The 23,532-nt window shown below is 41.5% G+C and overlaps 1 protein-coding gene across 2 annotated transcripts in view; it reads left to right on the plus strand.

Moving 5' to 3' along the window:
• Window positions 1–23,532, plus strand: part of PLEKHM3 (pleckstrin homology domain containing M3) — an 80,329-nt gene that overhangs the window by 24,724 nt on the left and 32,073 nt on the right. For both annotated transcript variants that reach the window (XM_036386833.2, XM_036386832.2), the window contains 3 exons: window positions 5,455–5,600; window positions 10,261–10,454; window positions 21,907–21,970. In XM_036386833.2, the coding sequence (XP_036242726.1) occupies window positions 5,455–5,600; window positions 10,261–10,454; window positions 21,907–21,970 (404 nt within the window). The remainder of the gene's footprint in view (window positions 1–5,454; window positions 5,601–10,260; window positions 10,455–21,906; window positions 21,971–23,532) is intronic.

Consider the following 23,532-nt stretch of genomic DNA (forward strand, 5'->3'; position numbering starts at 1 on the left):
TTCAGAGTCTCAGCAAAGCACCAGATACTGCAGGGAATAATCCTGTAAGGGTATGGGGAAAAGAATACCAGATTAGTTTGAGGTGTATGGTGTTACTCCTCAGCACTGTTGTCCTGTGAACACAGGGAAAGATTTGAAAATGTGGAATAGGAGAATGCAAACTGTCCATGTGCTAAAAGGGTCACAAACAAAAGCTTATGTGTAAAGTATGTCTTCAAAGCTGTTTGTAATTTGCTTAGAGCATATTCTCTGGGAAGAATGTAACTTTGCCACCTCTTAGAATTTGACACAAAAGGTAAAAGAACCTATCTTCTGATGAAACTCAAGTGGGGAAATCCAAGCACATAAAAAACTAGTTTCCAAATGTATAGTTTTGTTGCTTGTCATTTGACACAGCTAGGATTTTAGTTCTCATTTAGTGATGAAATGTTACTCTTGACTTATATATGTGAAATGCACGCTTGCTTTGACTTTTGTTTTGGGGTTATATTTGCAGGCTTTACTATTGGTTTTACTGGGAAGGCAGACTTTAGCTGTGTTATCTGCAGCATACCTGTATGCTGTCTTCTGCAAAGGACATGTACGATACAGGCATGCAGAATGTTGTTTATGCACCCATATGTGCTATCACCTGACTTGTTTCCATCGTGGGGGTTTTTTTCTTGATTGTTCATCTTCACAGAGAAAGTCACAGATTTGTGCATTCAGCATGACTGATGTAAAGGGTTTTGGTCACTTCACCTACCCCTAGGCATCTAAATATTGGATGGTGTAGACATCCAATCTTTGCTGATTGCAGAAAGTCTGGGTGTCTAGGAAATAATTCCTCTCATGTGCTTTGGAGAGCTGCTCTGAAGCTGGGTGCCTGTGAGACATCTCCAGTAGGGTGGGATGGGTCACTGTCTGGAGTCACAGCCCAGAGCCATCAAGCCTGCACTGGTAGGCTGTCAGCTGAGCTGGAATGTGTAAGACAAGAAGACAGGCCTTGTACCTTCCAAATGGTGCTAAGGAAGATGGAAGGTCTGTTTTTTTAGCATTTAGTCCTGAGCTATAGCTGAAAACCAAGGTTTCCATTGACTTGGAACAGTTGGACCATCCTTTGGATGTGTGAACCTTTCCTTATTTCTGGAGAAGCTGATCTAGTTTATAATTCAAGTGGGATGTGTACAGTGCTGACATGATAGGAGTTTTCTATGTTGTTTAGGTAATTATAACTTGATAGGGTCAAACCCACATGGTTTCAACACCGATTTTTTTTTTTTTTTACTTTAATCTGTTACAGTTTTATTGTCTTTTTTTAAAGTTCATAAGAAGCTCACAGAAAATGTAAGCAAGGTGAGTAGTGTCAGACTTTGCTTGGAGGTTTATAAGTTTTAATTATTTAGTTGAAATAAAATTGCTCTGGAAAGTAATGATGGGGAAAGGACAAAATGTAATGCAAACCTGGGTAGGCATAAGAGAGAACTGAATTAGATTGTTAGTGTATCTTCCTTGTGAATTTGAGTTTTCCCATGGTGGACTGAATTGGAATAGATGCACAGGAATAAAGGTAAGCAACTGAAGTAATTCTCACCTTATTTCTGTTGGTGCTGAGCTGATATAGCAATGTTGTATGTCTGATCTAATACTGAAAATTTGTTGCTGTGCTCCTTCTGCTTAGTCTGCTTTATGCCTTTATCAAGCTGAAAGCCTTTTGAAGTCTGTGGATCATTTTCTTTTCTTTGTATTGTATGTTGTTTCTAAATGAATTAGCTTCTAAGCTAATCTGTCACAGATTTAATTATAGCACACAATCACAAGGGACTTGCTTTTTCCTGTTACCAAGCAAGGGACTTTATTGAATAAGGAAAACAGTTGTGTACTTGATTCTGATTTGGTCTTTCACTTTCTCTGTTTCACTGTGGAGCTGCTCCAGTCTTTTCTTGCTAAAAGATTAAAGAGAAAGGTATCTGGATAAAAAGGATAGTTGTGTGTGTCTTCCTTGACCACAAGAGTATGCAGCAACCTGAGAGTGGTGTTTTCCATGCTTCAGAGAAGAGGAATTGTATTCAGAGGTCTTGGATTCCTCCTCCATGCTAGTCTACCACCTTAAGTCAAGGAGAGAGTTTTGTTACAACTTTTTAACCTCACCTTCTGTACTGTTTTCTTCCTGAAGGCTTCGCACTTGGACATGAGCCTCTTGATGTTGATACTCCTGCTCTGCTCACAGACATGTTGAGAGAGATTCATCAGTGCCCAAGAGCACTTTCTTGCTGCTATTTTTTCTAACCCCTATTTTCTTTCCTTGATTCCAAGGCTGTTTTGTTGTATTTTCCATGATGAAAGGTTTGGGATGATTCCTTCCCTCTCTTTGCTAGCAGTGTACCTTACAGCTACACTTCTTCCCTCTGTAGCTTGCTCTATAACATTCTTTAGGGAGGGATGATCTCTTTGCATTAGGCTCGGGGTTTGCCAGACCTTTGTACAGATGTTATATAGATAATATTCTCTGTGAGCATTAGGAATAGGTGAGAGAGATTTGGTGAAAGTTCTGCTGCTTTTTTCTCCCATCCCCTGCATGGTGCTTTCCCTAATTATGTAGGCAATTAAATGTTTTCTCTGCAAACATGGTCCCTTCCCAAACCCTAAACTGTCTGTTGAATTGTGTTACCCATCTCAGAGGTGGTCAGCTACATCTGATTGTCCTGCTGGGAGAGCTGCTCAGGAGTTTCAAGCCAGGAATCGGTACTAGCTTTGCTTCTGGTAAACATCATGGCAAGTTGATGTACCTGAATGCCCAGGTGCAAGATTAAGCCAATGGCTATTCCTTCTTCCTCTTCTTTCTCTTTCATTCTTGATCTATTTTTTTCCATCTTAAAAAAAAAAAAAACAAAGCATAAGTGGTCTATGCCACAGAAATATGTTTGTCACACTACACCACTTTGAACTGCATAACATCAAAGAAAATCAGTGCTTTGATAACTTGATTTGAAAGGGTTGTAGAAATAGCCATCATTATGAATCACAACAGAGAGGAATGGAAAATATGGTGATTTTCAAACAGCAGAGCTTGGAAAGTAGGGGAAGATGTAAAGTGGATGCCAGCGCCACATCATCTAACAAACCCCAGCTACACAACTGTTATGTAGCTTTGCAGAGCATATTTTCTTGAGGATATGAAGAGGAATGAAAAATGCTAGGTGTAAAGAGGAAATGTGGGCGCACGAAAGGGTTGTAACAAGGGAGAAAGCAATGCGTACTGCTTGGGTAGAAATTTCTTCCACTTCCTCCTCTTCATAAAACCACCCTTTCTGAAGATAAAGGGCATCCAAGATTGCTTGCTGAGACTCTGCTCACCCTGAGAGGAGACTTCAGTTCTTAGGGGTTGGATATAGGGAAGAGGAGAGAAGACCCTCAGTGTTTCTGTGCTCCTTTCCTGAGAAAACTCTCTCCATGGACTGGAATGAGTTTCTGGCTCTAGGAGGCTGCAAGAAATTAGACCTTAAAGTTATTTTCTCAACTGCAAATGTTTTAATCTAGAATTTTGGCAGTTCAAATTGGACTTTTGCTTATTCTTACCTTCAGTCTAACAGACAGGAGTTAGGGCATTAAGACAAGGTAGCAGCCAGTGGAATGCAGGGTGCTAGTTAGATGAAATCAGTATGTCCTGTCCCATTCTCATGCCCAGACTTGTAAGTCTTGGGTAGTGTGGAATGTTTAGAAGGTTTCAATGACATTGACTTGAGAGACTTTTTTTTGCATTCAGACACAGCTTGATCACTAGAACTCATTAATACTTATGCTCTGGTCTTATCTTATGAAGAGTAAAGGAGAAGATATGAACATAATTATCTCTTTTATCAACTGACCAGTTCATATGTTTACTTCTTCCAAGAGGGCAGGGGAAGAAGGAGATTGAAACAGGATGTGTCTCATACTGATTTACTTGGTAGTGTGTATTGCAGAGAATCAGTGGCCAAATGGCTCTGGAGTGTGAGAGAGGCAGAAATGAGCCAATTGTGTTGGTTAGGTTATTCTAATGATTTTTTTTAGAGCGGGGGGACATGGTGACATCATTTGATGTGGGAAAGGAGGAGCTCAGTTTATGCCTAGACTAGCTGACCTGCAATCTTTTCTCAAATCAATGTAACTTCTACTGAGAGAAAAGATGCTTTCAACTGGAGAAGTCACATAATTACACTAAATGAAATTAATTATATTGACAAAAGCAATCGGTCAGTTGACTTCTATTTGAAAAACTCTTGTTTAACCAATGCTTTTGCAGTAAAAGTGATGTAGAAAGATTCTGCTACTCAGTATTTCTAACCAGCTGCAGCAGAAACCATCTGAGCATACAGCATGTGCCAGAGTGGAGCTCTGGTGCTCTGGCTGAAACTGTGATGTCATGTGGGGACACTGGCATTTGAAGGACAAGCAGAAATTCTGTCAAGTGAGCTGTGTGTAGAAGTGTTATTAACAACCACAGACATCTTGATGTACCTTACCCAAACATTTTTAGCCTCACTTCCTGAGCAGATTGTTTAATGTGACTATGCTGTCTGTCTTCAGCCATCCACTCTCGTATCATATGAACCTTTTGGCTCATTTTAGTCACCATTGAAAGACAGAAGTGTCAAGTACGTTGAGTTTTTGGGTTTTGTGAAAACTGGTGGTCAGATGAAGGAGATGTCTGCATTAGTTCTTTCCAACCAAAGCAGCAGCTTTTGAATACATTGTTTTTCCCCAGGGGCTCCACGCAAGAGGGCATGGAAAGAGGCAAGGGATCTAGCTGTGAAAAAAGTGTCAGGTAGACCTCAGACCTTGTAAGACACAGAGTAATGCAATTGTAAGGAAATAAACCCTGCTGGGAACTGAGCTGTGTCACTACTGCTAGTCAAGAACTACTCATTCTCAGTGTGACTGCTGCTCAGTTATTATTCATGATCTGACTGGTTTGCCTTGGCTGTGATAATTCTGTGGCTGAATCTTACCTGCCAAGTCAGCATCCCTTCTGGCTGTCAGCAGGAGCTGGCTTGCACCCCTGCAGGCAGGCAGTGCTGGCCCATTCTCTTGTGGGGAAAATGGGAGCTCTCTGGAGCAAGCATACAGTAGAATGTGGCCTGTCTAAGCTTCAGGCCATAGTTTTCAGATGGCCATGGCTTTTGAATGCCCAGTGTCTCACAAGCAAGTCTTCTGCCTTTGTTTCTTGACAAGTGCTAGGTATCTTTTGACTGCTGTTTGAACTCTTTGTCACAGATGCCCAAGTTAGTGTGTGCTTTTTCAGTGCTAGTCCAAGAATACTGATACTTATTTCTCGATTTATTTTTTTTTATGGAATGAGAAATGTCTCTAGGGTGCAATAAATAAAATATTAAAAGGATCTCAAATGGAGGAATACTTTTCTGACTCCATCCTGAAGGTGTATCTCTGGCTTGGCGTACAAACCCAGACTTTTGCTCCTCTTTTTTTCTCTAGGCTGTCAGCGCTCCATAGGTTTGTCCAATGGGAAGGCCAAGGTGTGCAGCTACAGTGGATGGTATTACTGCAGCACCTGCCATGTGGATGACAACTTCCTTATCCCTGCACGGCTGGTTCATAACTGGGACACTTCCAAATACAAGGTAATCTCCCTGCAGGCTGGAGTGCTAGCAAGTGAACTGAATTGCTGATGGAAACACAACAGCCTGTAGGCTGCAGGCACTGACTGCTAATACTGTTTCCTTTCTCCCTGTTGACAAAATGAGCCTCACTCTCTCAACAAGACATGTTTTCATCACAGTTTCCTTGGCCAGATCTAAGCCATGCTCCTCCTTCCTGGTGGCATCTTTTTCATCATTGCTTATCTGGCTGTTCAAGGGACAGGTAGCACACAACAACAGCTCTAATTCTTGCAGTTATTGGAGCCTTGGGGAGTACCTGTTTCATGACCACCAGGGACTAAAGATTGGCACTGCTTACTGAATCCACTAAATTGTGGAAATACCTATAGGAAACTGGCTTACCAAATGCAACATTTGTGAGGCCCAGTATGTCCTGTCTCTTGGTTATGAGCATTTTGAGGACACTAGAAGGACATTGCTGCAGCGCTTGATTGAACCAAACAGATGAAAGTAACACAAGAAAATTCTACAGTTGTTCACTTGCCACACAAGAGCTTTTCTAAAACTTTTATAATCTGCTATTTGTTGCTGCCTTGGTGGCTGGTTGCTAGATAGGGGCACTGATTACATGCCTCAAAGCATTATACCAGCAAACACAGTAACAGTGTTGTTTTGCCATCTCAGGCAGTATATGCTGAAAGAATAACAAACACATAAGGAATCCAGACCATGCTAGAGCTTCAGACCTAGCAGCCACTGTTAGGAGAGGCTGTTTGATGTTTTGTGTCTACAAATATTATTATTATTATTATGTGCTATTTGAAAAGGAAAAAAATAACCAGTAAATGCCCTATTAGGGGAAAAGCAGGTCTCTTGAAGAAAATTTGTCATATGGGGAGATTATTAAAAGGTAGCCAGAGCCTGCTATCATGAAAATTATAGTCTTGCTCTGTGAAATGCAAGATTCTTCAAAGTTGCAAAGCTCCAAGGTGTGGAGACAAAGAGCCTTCCTATGCCTAGAAGTTAGGAATATTTAAAAGTTCTTTTTTTGGATGCTTTTACCAAGGACTAAACTTGCTACCACATGTTAGTATAAGCAGACCTGATATGGGGCTAGTGGATGGTAAGGCAAAGGCCTCGTATCAAGCTGTCAGTAATACTGCCAAGAAAATTAGCTGGGTTTTTTTCTAAACCTGCAGCATAAAAACTATGCTCTAACCTGTTTCCTGTGGTAGAGGCATCTGAGGCACCAAAAGAAGCAGGACTTTAAAGCTTAAGCATTCATTGAAAACTTAATCTATTGTCATCTCACTGTAATAGTGAGAAATTTTGTTTTGCACTTTTTGTAGACAGAACAGGTATGAGGTGTCTTGGGAACACAAGCAAATTCTTTACCTGTCAGCGGCTTTACCTGTCTTTGTGTGAAAGTGCTCAGAGAGGTGAATTTAAGAAAGGAACACAACCCCTGAGGTAGGAAAAAACAGTATCATCCCCAACTATTAGAGCAGGAACTAAGGCAGGGAGGGAAGGTGAAGATAAGCACACTGCCCTGCCCTTTGTAGGTAGCACAGCACTGCCTGAAAGTGGAGCTTCTGCAGAGGGGGACGTGCTCCTGGCTGTACTTCTGGCTGCACACCCCAAAGAGGTCCTGCAGGAAATAAGCACATACCACATTTGATAGTTAGGACTGAGAGAGGGCTCCAGGATTCAAAAGCTTCTTTGTTTTACACAGTCTGAAATGTGTCTGTCAGTCCACCAAATTGGAAGCAAAATTGAATGAAGAGTTTGCAAACCTACATTTCTTTCCACTGCCACCTATTCCCCACCTCCTCAGGTGTTTTGGGATCTGTCCTGTTTCTGGTAAAGCAAGCATCAAAAAGTACTGTAGGACATGAGCTTTTACAGTGGAACTGTACATGGTTCTCTTTTTATGTTGCATAAGCTCAGCAGCTGTAAAATAAGCTGTGGCATCAATTTAGTTTGGAAATTGAGAGATTCTTGTCTGGTTTTGGCAAGACAGGTCATGAAAATCAGAAAGAATGAACCTCTCTAGAGCTGTCTCTTCCCAATACCCAGGATCCTGAAAAACAACAATGCACTTAACATCTGGTAGCACATGGGTAGGAAAAGAGAAATCTTCTTGGCTGCAGTAGAAGCTCTTTGAAAGGACTTGGCAGTTAGACATGTTTCTTCTGTCAAACCAAAGCTGCAGCTCAGTGCCCAGGTTTGCTTTTTTCCCCATGTCTCCTACTGTTTTCATATTTGTATTTTTCATGTGTTTGTGTGAAGGCAAAAGAAAAGAGGCAGTTTTGTGAACACTCTTTCTTCCTTTTGCTTAGGCCAAGTGTTTTCCCTGTTTGCATGCAAAGCCCATTAAATATTGCAGTTTTTTCAGGTGGCTTTCAGCCTGCACAAAACGCCAGACAAACACAGTAGGAAATTAACTCCCTGTGCCAGAAGGTTTCAGGAGAAGCTGACTTACAGTAAATTGAATTTTGAACTGTAAGTTTGCAGTCTTTAGAAAGGAAAGGTCTGGAAATGTTAGCGTCCATCCTTTTATGACATTTAAAGCTGAAACCCTGTTGCACTTTGCATCTTCTCACTTCTGGCTGATTTAATAGGATTGTTTTACTGCCCAGTAAAACTGGGGGACTGTGAGTATGCTAGGATGTATACTAAAATATTGAATTACTGTGACTGCCCAACCCTTCCTGTTTCAAGACTGTGTTTCAGCCTCTTGTAACATTACTGTATTTGGCAATGTGAGTTAATGTTTTACAAGATATGTGTGCCTGTGTCAGCCATGCAGAGTGGACTGACACCTATCTGTCAGCCAATGATGCTGGGCAAAGCTGCCTTTCCTGCAATCAGCACTCCATGGGGTGCATTTTATTGACAAGGAGAGGGGAAGGTTTGCTTTGCCCTTCTCTCCTTAAATGCTGCATTCAGACCATGCAGGACCACAGTAGTGCTTGGTCACCATAGTGCAGGCATGTGGCAGAGTCACTCAGGGATCTCAGTTGTGGCATCTCTTTGTTTCTATGCTCCTGATGCTTCAGGAGAGATGCCCAATGTGGGGTTCAGGTGTGCACAGGTGTGAGTGCAGTATTTGGACAGGAACCACCCCTCAGTTCCCAAGACATCAGGGCAGGTGGGTGAGGAGCCCATCACCTTGACAGTGGCTTAAAGCAAGGAGATAGACAAAGACAGAACTGAGCACCTGATCCTCCTGGTGGGAGGAGCTGGTCACTGTGCCAGGCATTCACACACCTCCACAGGAATCATGGAATATGTCCTTTAATTTGCTCATTGGTGGAAGAGGACTAATAATTACATAGATACGGAAGTTGCCAAGGGATTGCTGAGATATTGTAGTCAGATAGTTATTGATTGTAAAAGCAGATTGTTTAACTGCAGTTTTTTAATGCACTGCAATAAGCATAATAAAATATCAATGTTGCTAGTGTTAAAAAACTTGATAAGTTTGGAGTTTATAGAATTTTGTTCTACAAAATCTGAGGTGCTTTTGTTGCAACGTTAGCTCTGATTCCACTCAGATGGCACAGTTCTTTGTACATGCAGGATATTAAAAAAAAAAGAAATTAGTGGGGTGCTTAATGTAAATAGGTGGGATATTTAATACAGCTTCAGGACCTGGGAAACGTGTGGAGTTATGGTCTGATATATTTAAAATGGCACATCTTGTTATCTGTGTAGTTGTTGGTGGAAGGCTGGCCTTGGCATATTTCTTAGATTTTATTAAATGTTGTGAAAAGGTTACATCTGGAGCTTGCTTCCCCTGTCAGTAGCTAGTTACTGGTGCTGGTTTTGGAAGTGGTGCTATTTATAAGGATGTGTATTGTTCTTACCTACAGCCCCAGAAGGGAAATAACTTCCTAAATCTCAAGAGGCTGTAGCATGTGTGCCCTTTCTACTTTTGTTAGCCTAACTCATCCCTCACTTGTCTCAGTGTAAACATTGACTTAGAGGTCCAGGAGGACTAATTGAATAGTGGAACCAGTAATATTTCTGTAGCAGAGTTTCAGGTGATTTGCAGCTCATTTCATGTAATCCTATCTTCTCTTTTCCAGCTGTGATAAAATGCAGAAATCAGGAATGAGAGGGAATTTGGCCTTTTCACTTAAGGAACAAGAGTACCTTCATTTATCAAGATTACAGTAGCTTTTTGCAGGTGGAGATAAAACAGGGCACTATCATGAAAAATACATGAAAAACTTTTTGCAGATGGAACTTTGGGAGTAATACCAGTAAGATTCAGTTTTATTTATCTGTATTTTAAAAAGCACAACAACTTGCCTTTTGCCAAAAAGAAAGCAGCGAACAAACAGAAAAATATTACTAGGGAAGAAACTGGTTGTTCAGATTTTACACTTTAAAAAAATCTAGTAAGCTATGTTACTGTGCAGCAAAAGCATATGTGACTGCAGCTATCACTGTACTTTGGGTAAGTAGCTATCTCATACATTCAGTTTTGAAGGGCTTGAAGAAGTTTGACTTGGCTATAAGCAGAGAGAGTTGGATCTCTCTCAACTCTGTCTCCATTTTTAATTGGTAACAGACTAAGTTTTCAGATGCATAGAATAGCTGACACATCACAGAGGGGGAAATGTGCTTAAAAAGAGTTTGGAGAAAAGCCTAACTAAACTGCTTTATTTTTTAGGTGTCAAAGCAAGCCAAAGAGTTCCTGGAATATGTTTATGAGGAGCCATTAATTGATATCCAGCAGGAAAATCCCATGTTGTACAATCATGCTGAACCTCTGGCAACTGTTGTCCGCCTGAGACAGCAGCTGAAATCCCTGCGAGCCTACTTGTTCAGCTGCAGGGCAGCAGTGGCTGAGGATCTGCGGAGAAGGTAAGAGCCACAGCCAGCCTGCAGCACAGGGATGGCATGTTCCTTGGCATGTTGTCTCTCCTGCTGCCTGTTTTGTTTTCCCTCACACTCTGGTTCTGAAGGCATTACCCATTTAGAAGGGTGTTGTGCTATATCTGACTTCCCTGGGAAGCTGGGTTATCCTCTGCCAAAGAAAGCGATGTTTTAGGGTCTGAATATCTGAAGTTGTTCTTGACAGCTATTAGCCCTGGGGCATCACACATTGTGGTGAGCATCTTTTACTCCTCCTCAGACTTTCTGGCTGTGTGTGAGTATTTTCAGTCAGATCTGCTAACTCATGCCCCCTGCCATGGCATCACAGTGAGGTAATCACTACTGGTATCTTTGAAATCTTTGTCACATTGTGACAAAGCATGAGGGGGGCCAGAGTCAACCACCTTTCCAGCACCTCTGCTGACCTCTGTGGTATGACCTTGCCAAAGGCAGAGGTCAGATGCAGTCCCCTGGCACCTGACCCAGCACATGATTTATGCTGGTCTCTTGCTCAGCCACTATCCATGAGATGGCTGCACTGAATGTTTTGTTTATTGGCAAATACATGGTCACAGCAAGCAAAAGGTGTTTCATATTGAGTTTTCTGTGGTGAAAACAGGAGTTTTATAAAAGGTGAACTTCATTTTAGAACTTCATCTTAGTCCATTCAGCTGCTACTGCATTTTTCTAACAAGGTAAAAATGAATAATTTTCTTAAAACTGTCAAGCCACTGTTATGGTCTTAAGAAGGCCAAGTAGTTCTTGGTGTGGATCTCCAAAAGAAATGTGTCTGCCCGTGCCATACTGTGAAGTGAGTGGCTCTGGGCACATGCAGCTGACCTGATGGATCTGTAAGCATTTGTGTACCCCAGTTTTTAAGACAAGACTTCAAGTAGGAAAGCCACTGCTTTGAAATGGTAAGCTGCCAAAGGGCAAGGAAGAAGATGACATCAGTGACTGTGTTTTGAACACGGTGTTCTAGGGACCTGAATTCTTTGGAAGGGAGAGGAGACTGAACTGGTGTCTTTATCCCAGGTAAGGAGAGCTGGGCTGCTTTTGGATACATAACCTGTGTCATTGCTTTGATGAACTACCTAGAACAAGTAGGAGAAGGATACAGCAACAGGTTTATGGAGAGCATTGCACTGTGGGTTAATATGTTATTGTGTCTTACTACTCAATTCCTGTTATTTGCTAGGGCAGCTTACAGCAGTTTAAAAATTAGCATGGTTTTCTTTTACTCCAGAGGATGGTATTTGCTTACAGAGCTGGTTTCCTATGCCATTCTCTTCAATAAAACTGAAGAAAGAAGATTTTTGAAGGTTGTTCAGAAGAAGTAGAAGAAAGAAAATTATGCTTTCTGATTAGTATTGAAAAAAGTAATTCTCTTATTAAAATAGGCAGAAGGAGGCAAGGAATTCAATGGACTTGGGTAAGACAGTAAAAGAAGAGCGTTCAAAGGAGGCCTAGCATAGCAATCAATTAACTAGAGGTAAAAAAAAGGATCAGGGAAAGCCAGGAGAAGGAGTTTCAAACAAGGAAGAAATCTCAGGAAATTGTGTTAATGAAAAAATCAGGACAAAAGAGGAATAACCCAAAATCTGCCTCCAAAATGGAGAGATGACAATTGCTAAGGAAATAGAAGACGGAGTGGACAAAAATGTATCACAGAAATGTGAGCATGCTCTTTTGGAGCAGAGAGGAGAGAGAAGACATCCCTGTGTCAAAATGAAACTACTAGAAGGAGAAACCGGGAAACAATGCTCCTGATACTCCTTTTTCTTATTCTTCGCACCATCTCCAGTTAAAGCTGTGTGGTGAAGAGAAGGGCCCCAGCCCAAGAAAGGTTTGGTTTTGTACTGGGGAAGCATCTCCAGTTCTATAGGACTTGCTACAAGTGTAAAGGAATGTACACACCTTAGAGTCTGCCTCCTTCTTGGTTTGTGAAGTCTCCATTGAGGTGAATTTGGTGCTCAGTTGTTTCCTCAGATGTCACCTAAGAGATGTGCAGAGATGAGAGAAGAAGTTCTTTTCCCATAAGGATTTATTCCTTGCACAAAATGCTTCCAATGGCTTTGCTGCCTTCATCCAGTATCCCAGTGTGCAGATGTTCACTACCAATGTGATGACTTTATAGAGCACAGCTGGAAAGTAAACAAAGAAAATATGTGATTTTAAATTTTCTTTTGGCTCATCCCAGGGGCAAGTTGCAAGAAAAGGAGGAGTTTAAACAATATGGTGAGACAGCATTCCTAAATTTAGTACTGTTTCCTAATTAAAAGTGAAAGATGGAGAGAGAGAATCCAGTTATCTGTCCTCCTCTAAAAACATTCTTTTTCTGCTTGGTCTTCACCTTAGTATGTGAATGACTATTAATCACAAGCGAGTGAACACAGCATCTTGAAGACCTGTCAGGCCCATATAAACAGACTGAAACAAACTGTTAATATTGCTGTCTACAGAGAACTAAAAACAGACTGATTAATTGTATTGGCACCTTGCTGCCTCTGGGACACTGATAGAGCCTGCCTTATTAGGGAAAGGCAGATCACTCTGAGGTTTCTTTTATTAATACTATTTGCATTATCATCTACTTTAAATCTATACCTTGCTCTTCAGCCCAGATCACAAAATGAAGATGGCAATGAAGTTGGAAACTCTTGGTGTCCTCTGTGAAGACAAAACTGTTTACAATGCTAACAGTCACTTTTTTCTGAAGAATTCCAGATGGCTATAAACCAGGTTAGCTCAGGATCCAGTTAGCCTAAATGTGGAAATGCTATTTATAATGTTTGGTGTGCCTAGATAGGTACTTTGAGAACTTTGAAACTTGGCATCTAGCAGGGAACTCAGGACTGAAAGCACGTTGTGAACCTTGAAGACGCAAGTGACAAAGTAGAAAGAAAGGAAGGAAAAGACAGAAGAAATCCTTAATTATAGTAGCTAGAAGGCTCACAGTAAAAATGGTCTTTGTCAGTTATAGTGATTTATTCTCACCTATTGCTCCACTGGATTCTACACTTTTATATTTGCAGGGGGAAAAAAATAAGGAATATGGACTTGTCTGGGAGGTGAAATAAGGCCCTACACCAGCATGTATGAGCAGTGTTCCTCTGATATTAGCCAGATGAGATTCCCAGCCTGTTGCTGAGCTCCCTGTTTTACAAGGGATGTTGTTATGCCTAGTTATCTGTAACTGTCAGTATTGCAACACATCATTTGACTAAAATGTCTTTACTGAACAAGTTCTTGCTTGTTTTTGTTGTCCTGCTCGTGTGGATGCTGCTCAGGCAGAGGCATACAGGACTGAAACCTAGAGCCAAAACAGAGTTAGTGCAAGTGGAGCTGTGCAGATCCCACCACCACCTGCAGATGGGGAATGAATGGCCCAGACAAACCAAGATAGAGTCATTAAAATGGATGGCTGGGAAGGAAACAGAATCTCTGAGTCCATTAAATAATTAGGGTATTCTATGAAACTGTGCTGAATGATGCAAGTTCTGTTCTGGGTTTGCTTTGTTCTTGTCATGATTGAAGATTCTTCAAGTCAAGGAACTGGCAGAATGATTTTTGGGGTAGTGTTCAGATGCCTGCATATCTACTGTAGGGTAGGGTAACCTAGGCCAGTCTTGGGGCTCCATCTGGGGAGCCCTCTGGCCTCTCTGCTCTCTCAGCTGTACATCTAAACTTGCAGTTCAGGTGCTGCTAGCCCAGATACTTTAGACAGATGGCAGTGACACAAGGTAAATGTTTTGCAGCACATTCCCCTATGCATTAGTGCTTGGTGTAGTGCCCTGGTACTGTAAGTAATCTTGAATGGTGGTGAGAAACTATATGGACAAGCTTCCCTCTTGTTACTCATCTCAGTCTGATACCATTTGTCTGTCAGCTCCAGAACAGCAATACATCAGTTCTACCCAGCAAAACTCCAGTGCTAGATGCATCACTTATCAGGCTCTAGTTTGGTGTTCCTGTGTAGCAGCAGGAGGTTAAAGGTACACCTCCAGTGCTCCAGATGTGTGCTCTTGGCTGAGCCTGCTGGTCTGTCAGCACAGGGTGAACAAGCCCAGATTCAGTTATGCTGAACAACAGAGTCCTGTCACTTCCTACGCTGAGGCCTTAGACATAACACTTCTGACACAGGAATAGATTACTTTCAAAATATTTGTGTGGCAACTGGGGGACCTGTCTAAACACATCACAGGACTACTGATTGATCTAATGCAATCACTATACCTCCAAATACCTCATGGATGTGAAGCTGGGGCTATGTCATCTTTCAGACCAAGGACAACAGAAGGTCATTAAGTCATCTCCAGACTGTCAAAGGAGACTCCATTTTCTTTGCAATGTTTAGGCCATTTGGGGAGTGGAAAATTCCAAAGCAGGAGAACAAAGATACAGATTCTGAAAGCAGTAAACTGCAAAAAGAAAGTTTGAGCAGGGATGAAACAGAAGGATGTGGTTTCGGGGCTCTGAGATAATGGCAAGACCAACAGAAGATGAAAATTTGTTGCATGGGTGGTTGGAAAGAGGGTGAGAGAGAACATCATTCAAAGAGGATATCTACATATCCTTAGAGGAACAATTATTAAGACCAAACAACAAACCAAAGTGAGGAAAGGTGAGAAAATAAATGCAGAGAAGTATGCACAAGGCATTTGTTGTTTATTTAGATCCTGCATGTCTGTAGTCATTGCAGTGGCTGAAATAAAATTGCCTGTTGATGGAGCTGATACAAACAGACTACCTTCAGCTCTTTGCTTCAATTCTTTCTTTTGGAAGATGTAACTGTGCACACAGGATCTTGCAAATTAGCATCTTAAAAAGTTTTTGGCTAAAACTGAGGGGATGGTATTAGGTGGAATCTGAGCTTTCATTTCAGCTAGAGGTAACAAACAGCTGAAGCATTGAGATGTGTGCCAGAGCAGCCAGGGTGGAGGCAGTGCTGCTGTCTGTTCATGTCAAGGGAAGGTCAAAAGCACAAGCTAATGCTCTACCATGGTAAGCATCAGCTGAGGAACCTGCCAGAACTTTCCATGGTAAGTCTTCCAGAAGACAGGTGGGTCTTTCAGTTCACATTAGTGTTTTATGGTCTAGAGGGCACACCTGTGTAGGGATGTAGAATGTAAGAGAATAGTGCAGAAGGCAGTCTCACCCCTGAGGAGCTGCAGCTGTACTGATCACCAAGATTAGGAACAGGCCTGCCCTTAACAGGCCACAGCTGTGTCCAATGAGGATGAGTGCTATAAAAGAGTGGGTTAGCTGGTTGAGAAGGGAGCTGGAGTTTTTTTGGTTGTGCTATGAAGAAGGAGTCAGTGCTGCGAGGAGCTGCCCATGAGAAATCCCTGAGAAGGTATCGAACTTTTGCAGTAAGATAACAGCACACACCTGTATCTCCTTGTCAAAGAGATGAGTGATATTACATCATTTTTACATTGGTAATTTCCATTCACCTTTTGAGACCAGGTTGCTTTCAAAAAAACAAAAGTTCCTGTTAGATGTGGACACCATGTTAAAAATGACTTGTGCCATTTTTATCCCTGTATTTTTATATCAGAACTTCTAGCAGCAAAGTGCAAACGTTCAAGAGTGCCTGACAAAAGCAGAGACCATTTTCTTATTCTTGATTTCAAATTAATTGGGGGCTCTAAATTATTTTGATTTAAAATGAAACTATGTCTCTAATTCTCTTTTCTGCTTTTAGTAACAGTGCTACTTGATTCATGAGTTAGATCTGTAGTAATTCTTGTCTTTCACGATGTTACCATAACCTTGCTCAAGGAACCACAAAGGAGAGGGAGTTGGTGTACTGCATTTTAGTAGGAAGTTTAGAAACTGGTTCAGGATTGCTGGTGGATGGTAAGAGTAACTGTTTTAACATAGGGGTGCTCATGGGGAATTTCGTAACAACATAAAATAACACCTTACCTGGACATGCTTGCTAATAAATCTAGCATTTAGTGTGGGCTGAAGATATGTGGGAGTGACTTTTCCCAGAACATAACCAGAAGTGTTCATACCTCATGAATGTGAAATGATTCACAAAAGCTGTTTTGCATAAGGTCATAGAGTTAGAAAAAAAATCTGGTATAATGCCACAAGAACTAAATGAATAAGTAGTGTTTTGGTTTGGTTTAAATTCATTCATTTATTTTTACCTTTTGACTTTAAAATCACTAAGTTCCCAAAGCTCTACTTTTCTGAGTAACTTTAGGTGACTGGGAAGTTTGGGTTCTTCGCTCCCAACAAACTTACAGGAGCTAAGATTTCCAAGGAAATACAAAATCAAAAGCCTGAAGAAAGCTATAAGAATTAGCAACACTGGAAAAAATCCTGCCTTTGCCCCTCACTTTTGATGCCATTCTCTACCTTTAATTGACAAGGTCCATATCAAATGAATTGCAAGAGAAAACCCAGCAAGAAATGTTATTTATCTTGCTGGGTTTTCTTGCTAGTTATCCCAAATACACATAAGATAAATAATATTTATCTTATGTGTATTTGGGATAACTAGCAACTCACTGATACCCCTCTGTACTTCTAGAACCAAATAGTAAGTCTGAAAATTTGGAGCTGCTCTCAGTGAGATCAGACTGCACACAGGTCCTGCCTGCCTGCCCCACACGTGGCTGCAGCTGGTGCTGGTGCCTGGCTGCCAGGTCAGGGCCAAAGAGGGCTCTTGCCCCTTGTTCAGGGCCAAAAACCCACGGGAGCAGTGCTCATCAGCATGTGCTGGCCTTCAGTTGCTTTACTGTGCAGGGTGGTGCAAAGCTCCAAAGGTGTGAGCTGCAGTGCCAGGGTATGAGCTGTGCTGCAGAGGAAGCGGACTTGGTACCCTGGTGCTGTGCCAGCTGTGGGTGTAGCAGCTTCCTGCACAGGGCTGGAGGGGAGGCTGAATGCAGTGCTGTGCTGGGTCATCTGCGTCCCCTGTGAGTCACAGCTCAGTCATACACTTCTCAGCCTGGTCAAACCAGACACTCCTGGCTGGCACATGAAACCCTGGTGCCACCTTCCCTCCCTTCCTCCCTCACATCCTAGGTTTTAAGAGGCTTTTTTGTATGAAGGAGACTTGGTTGTGCCCTCCTGCCACCTAACTTGATTTCTTTTGATTGCACTATAAAAAGAAGAGTTCCCCCTGCTTATCACGTTTGTACTTTGGTTATAGTGTCAGGCATAGGCAGATTAATTGGTTGTAGCTTTAGCAGAGCTGTCAGGGTATTTAACCCATTGAAGAAAAATTACCTAGGCTGGTGATAAACAGGCTTTAAATGCAGAGCAATTACTCAGTGCTAACAAAGCACCATGACTACACACTTTATCCAAATGCAAAAAGCAAACTCTTCTCAGTGGTTCTGTTTGCAGGAGGACACTAAAAGATAACCTTTGTTTGTGCAAATACTTACCTGATAAGATCATCCTAGAAGGAACAGATGAAATTTCTGTCTTGCCTGAAGGTTGTACTTCAGATACAAAGTATCAAGCAAAAAAGAATAATAATCAGAAAATGAGAATGCTCATTTCTTTCTTTTAGTTGGATCAAAAGTCCTGGATGATGTGTTTCTTTTCTGCTTGCATTGATTGTGTTTATATCTAGGACATAACAATAAAGCAATTTAGAGACCTTTAACCAATAGGACTTTGGTTTTCATTGTTCACAGTAGCTGGCAAAGCTAGAGGCTGGTTAGCATTGAACTTGGTTTGTTCATTGCAGGTTAAACCCTGACTGGTAGCCAGGGTTTACAGCACAGCAGTCCTGTGACTCACCAGTGGTGAAACTGGTCCGGGAGTTTCCAAGCTGGGAAAGCTTAGGAGGTGCTTTTAGTGGGACATGCACTTGATGCCATTTGTCTCTCAGGGGTCACAGGTCACATTCTGAAGCTGCAGAGGTTTGAGTTTTTATAGTGATGAGTCTTAACGTCCTGCGTTTGACCTCTGTCTAATTCACTCCAGTTTCTTTTCTGTGTTAAGATTTGACTGAAAGGCCACTGTTTATTGAATGCTCTTAATTGACCAATTTAAAAAAAAGAAATCTAGTTAGTTGTATCATATCAATCAAAATATTTACAAAATTGACATATTTTATTTTCCTTTCAGATGACTAATCGAGATTTCCCATTTGGTGTTTATAAAAGACCTTTATATTAAGGGAAAAGTAATATTCAGGCACGTTTTGGTCTTTTTGTATCCAGGCCTTGTATTAATCTAAGCATGCTCAAAGCTCCTGATGCAACCTTGTGCAGAAACTAAACACATATTTTCTAGTGAAGTGTTCCCAAGTGACATTATTTTAGCCTGCTCTGGGTCTCTGTGAGATTTTTGGACATGAGTGTGATTTTGGGTTGATCTGGATGCCTTGTAGTACTTTGTCTGGATGCTAATGCTATGGTGTGGTGTTTGTGTGAGCCCCATCTCACCTGCTGTTCTCTACTGACTTTGGTTTCCTTTGAACAATTTCAGTTGTAGGTGACAGAAGGACAGAGATAGCATAGACACTACTTTCCTACTGGCTGCATGGGAGGAGGCCTCTGTGTTGTGAAGCAAGAGGCTCTGAATTAGTCCTGTGTGCCTCCTACTGAAAAGGACTTTATATCAGCCATGACCTCATTAGGCTCAGAGAACCTGTGCAGGCAAGCAAATGGTTGGAAACTGGCCATCAGTCATTTTCTTGCTCACTGGAGGACTTGGTCTGTATGGATTTCCTGCCCCAACTGACTTGCATTTTATGAGGTTTTTTTGGAAAATGTGTTTGGGTTTGGTATTTTGGTGCCTGTTATACTCTTGTTCCCCACCCACTAGAGGCTGACAAAAACTGGCAATGAACAGATGCATTTTTGGGAGGTGGCTTCACCAGTTACATTCAGGTAGCTGTTGAGCTTTGGGTTTTTCTTTCCAAACAGGACTAATAGGAATTTTCTGGAGAAGATATTAATTGCAAACATGCAGCACAGCAAGACCTGTTTTTGTAGAGTTGCTCAGCTTGCCACAAGGTGTGGTGAAAGCACTTCATTTATATGAGTGGGGGCTGAGCTGCCTCCTTCTAGGCAATTTCAGGGTTTCACAGTCATGGGGCTCTGGTTTACACCTTTGGTGGTGTGAGCAAATGTTGAGGGAGTGTTTTGCACCTCTGCATTTACTGGGAATCATGCAGGGACTGGCCTGGTTACTTCATGACTTCTGTAAACGCAGGTTGCATTCGTGAGCTTTGGCTGCCTGGCTGTTCTTCTGTGGCCTACCACAGAGAACCTCAATTTTAATTGTTCAAGTCAATAGAGGACTGCACATCTGGAGCTGCACCAGCCTTACTTACTGAGGGGTTTTTTATGCCTCAGCTCCTGTAGCAATGGAAATAATCATGCCCCTCCCTTAAGTGCTGAGTATATGTGTCTGTATATAAAAATATATATGTATGTATATAAATGTTTTGCATAAAACTAGGAGGGTAATGCCTACTTTTTTTTTCCTTGAAGGAGATTTGGAAGGGAGGAGGTGTGTGTTGGATACCAGCTCTGCAGAGCTATTGCTGCAAATCAGCATGTTTTAAGGAAGGGGACAGGTATAGGGATTTGTCACCAGGGCCTATGCTGGCTGAGACCTGTCTGACAAAGGAATTTGGTTGATCATGAGTTTGCTTTTCACCTGCACACTTTTTACTAGGAGTTAGAACTTGCAGGAAATAAGGAAATAAAATGCCATCCTTGAAGGCAGGGGAGTGTGTGATGTTAGTCATCAATACTAGTCATTTACAGTTTTTGCATTATGGGCTATTCATGCTATTTCCTGAACAAGAAATGTTTCATTAGCTAATTGTTTTCCTTAGCAGAGCTGTAGGGGCATCAGCAGATAATAGAGTTTCTGGCAAAGCTGTTTAGTGCCTGCCTATATGATAGGGGAGAGTGACGGTAAATTTTAATGAAAGAAATTCTATCTGAGCTGAAATAATAGTAATGCTTCAAAATGTTGTTCAGAGTTGACTCCTTATCTTTTCATAGGTCTGCTATGTGCAAATGAGCAATTCCAATCTTGCATGTTGTCTGATGTCTGGATTTTGACTGTTTTGCAGTGGTCTTTGACATTGTGCCAAATGTATTCTGAAGGTGTGATGCAGCAGAGCCACTGCAGCACAGTCCCCTGAAAAAGGAGCAATAGTAAAACCTACAGAACTGAAAGGGAAAAATGGCAATGCCCTAGTGAGATTGTAGCTGAGAATTGGGTGGGTAGAGTGGATATGCTTGGTGAGTGAGAAGGAACAATGGCACAGTCCTGCTCCAGCAGAGTGCCATAAGATGGGTGGTCTGCAGTTGTCAGTGCCTTGCTTGCAAAACTCTTCTCCTCCTGCCCCAATAAATCTTACATTTTTTTCAAAAGTACAAAAGGAATTATGTATTATTTGTACTGCTTACCTTAGCAGCAGTGAGAGGTCCTAGCCCCTTCAGTACATACAACTTTGAAAAGTATCAGTATAGGGCTGTTGTTTAAGACAGCTAATGGAATATCAGAAACAGAAGTATTTTCATTATTTCTTAGAATCCGTGTTCTGTGGAAAGATTGCATTTGGTAGTCTTATTCTCTTGTTCTGTGGTTTAGCTGGTTATGTCGTTGCAGCTTCTCTGTGCATGCACACAAAGATAGATGTTCTTTTTCTGTTCCTGACACCTTTATAGCAGATACATACGTTTCATAAACGTTTTTAGTTAATATCCACTTAAGTTCCAATGTCCTTTTTTCCCTCTGTGATGTTATATTAACCCAGTTTTTCATTTTACTGCCTATCAGTCTAATTAGGGCATCTCTTCTCTGTTCAGTTTTCTGTAATTTAGCTTTACTTACCAGGTCTGTCAGTACGTAAGCAATGGCCTTTCCTGAAACCCTGGCAAATGTAAGGTAAACATTGCTTTCTTAAGTAAGTCATGACAAAGTCTATACCAATACATATATTTCTGTATGGAAAGGGGAATTGATATCGATCAACTTGATTTTGGAAGAACAGTATCTGCATGGCCTATTTCCCCAATATAATTATTTCAGTTACAAAACCATAAATCACTTGTGAAACTAAGTGTTATAGCTTTGTAGCAGACCAGAATCTTGTCTCAGACCATAAGAAATACTTCTAATGTGTTGTTTGCATTATTTATTTTTATTGCTGCAATAATTCTTTAAAGACTCATCATCTGTGGTCAGAAGGAGCTTTCAGTGGCTGTTAATGTCTCAGTATATGACCTGACAATATGAGAATGACACTGGCACAGAAATTACTCTTACTGTGGGACTATTGTGCCCATGCAGAAAACTGTAAAAACAGGTGGTGCTTAGAGGGTGGTACAATTCTAGTTTCTTTCTCTCTAACATCACTGTCCTGTTGTTATTTGGTGGGGAGAGAAGCTTAGGAGTTTCCCAGTCAAAAAGGTGTGACACATACCCATTTGTCTCTTTTCAGGATCTTTCCCAGAGAGTATCTTCTTCAACAAATCCATCTTTATTCTCTGGCAGATCTTCAGCAGGTGAGTGTCTTTGATTTATTCTACCTGTTACACATGGAGCCTGTTCTCACCTTCAGAGCTAATTGTACATTTCCCTTCTAAGGGAATACCTGCACTTCCAAGCTGTGTCTGTGGTTTGTAGTTTAGTATAAAAATGAGTTAACAGTGTCATTGATTAGGGATGAAAATCTAGAGCATCAGTGTTCAAATAGGGATGGAAAGAGACTGTGAAAGAAAACCGTAGTCTGTAAAGAGAACTTTGCTATGAGAAATTTTTCATCTGCTCAATAAATTCTCATCAGTCTCAGCCCATAGGTGAGAAGCAGTACTTATTTCTTTGCTTGAAAGAGTAGTTGTTCGGGAATTTTGAAGTTGGTAAAGACCCTAATGCAACATGATTATTTACAAATCTGCTGAGCATTGCCATGAGCAGGAGCAGGGTGGAACCTAACCCCCACCCACCCTTCCCCCCAAGCCTCAGCCAGCCTCCTACACAGAGCTGAGCCGTGCAGTGTTACCATGACAGATGTGACCATGGAAGAGGTCGTGTGCCAGCAGAATTTGTCTTTGTGTTGTTATTGATTCAACTAAGCAAGAACCTTGAAGTACATTTACCTGAAAAGCAGAATTTTATTATGTAACAGATTAGACAAGAAGAATTTGGAAAAAAGAGCTGAAAAAGGGAGACTAGGGAATCTAAGGTGAGTGTGCTGCAATGCTCAGATGCACAATGGAGGAAGCCATGAGGTGAGATGTGCTGGCTGACCTGGGCACCTCTGTGTTCACACTAATGCTGCTGCCAGTGGTGTGTAAAGCAGTATTTTAAGCTTCTTTCACCTGTTTCCCTTCTCTAGTGGTGTCTTTTCTGCAGGATAAGAGTAGCATAGTCAGCTCTGGATGTTCAGCTGACACATTAAGTTGAGGTAGTTCAGATGCCCCTCAGAGCTGGAGACTACAGAAAAACAGGAAACGTGGCTTTTGTTAGCTGGTAAAATCACAGGCTAGAAATTATTCCATATATAAAATAAAAAGGCTGGTTGCCTGAGGTCTGAAACTGCTTCCACATCTTTTCAGCATGTTCTGCTATCTCATCTTTAATAATCAAGCCATGAAAAAGCGAGCTACTTAACTCCAGAGCTGCAGTCTCCCTGGTGGGCCTGTCTATTAGCCCCCAGTGCTTTGTAAGCTGCTTAATCAGTTCCTAACATTGGTAGTAGATATTTTAGAAGCAAGCAGCAGCTTATCAAGCACCCTGGGGGAGAGAAGGAGGGTAGAAGTCATAATTCATGCATTGATTTAGCACTTTCCTGTTACATGTTTCTTTGTGTTTGTGTTTGCAAGACACCTTCTCTTCCCCTGAGGCGCCCAGTCCCAAACTTATCGTATTTAGAGGCAATATAATTTGATTATCATTTCTGCTGGGGTGGGTTAAATTACATTTGCCTTTTAATCTAGCTATATTCTTGTTGCGAGCATGGAGAGGGTTTTCCACATTTCAGAGGCTCCAAGTTTGAAATCTGATTGCCTGTTTTTGTCAAAGTGGATCCAGAGTGGAGAAGAGGAGGGCCCAATGAGAGTATGAA

The sequence above is a fragment of the Molothrus ater genome, chromosome 7 (genome assembly GCF_012460135.2).
Source record: "Molothrus ater isolate BHLD 08-10-18 breed brown headed cowbird chromosome 7, BPBGC_Mater_1.1, whole genome shotgun sequence".
In the NCBI taxonomy this organism is placed as follows: domain Eukaryota; kingdom Metazoa; phylum Chordata; class Aves; order Passeriformes; family Icteridae; genus Molothrus; species Molothrus ater.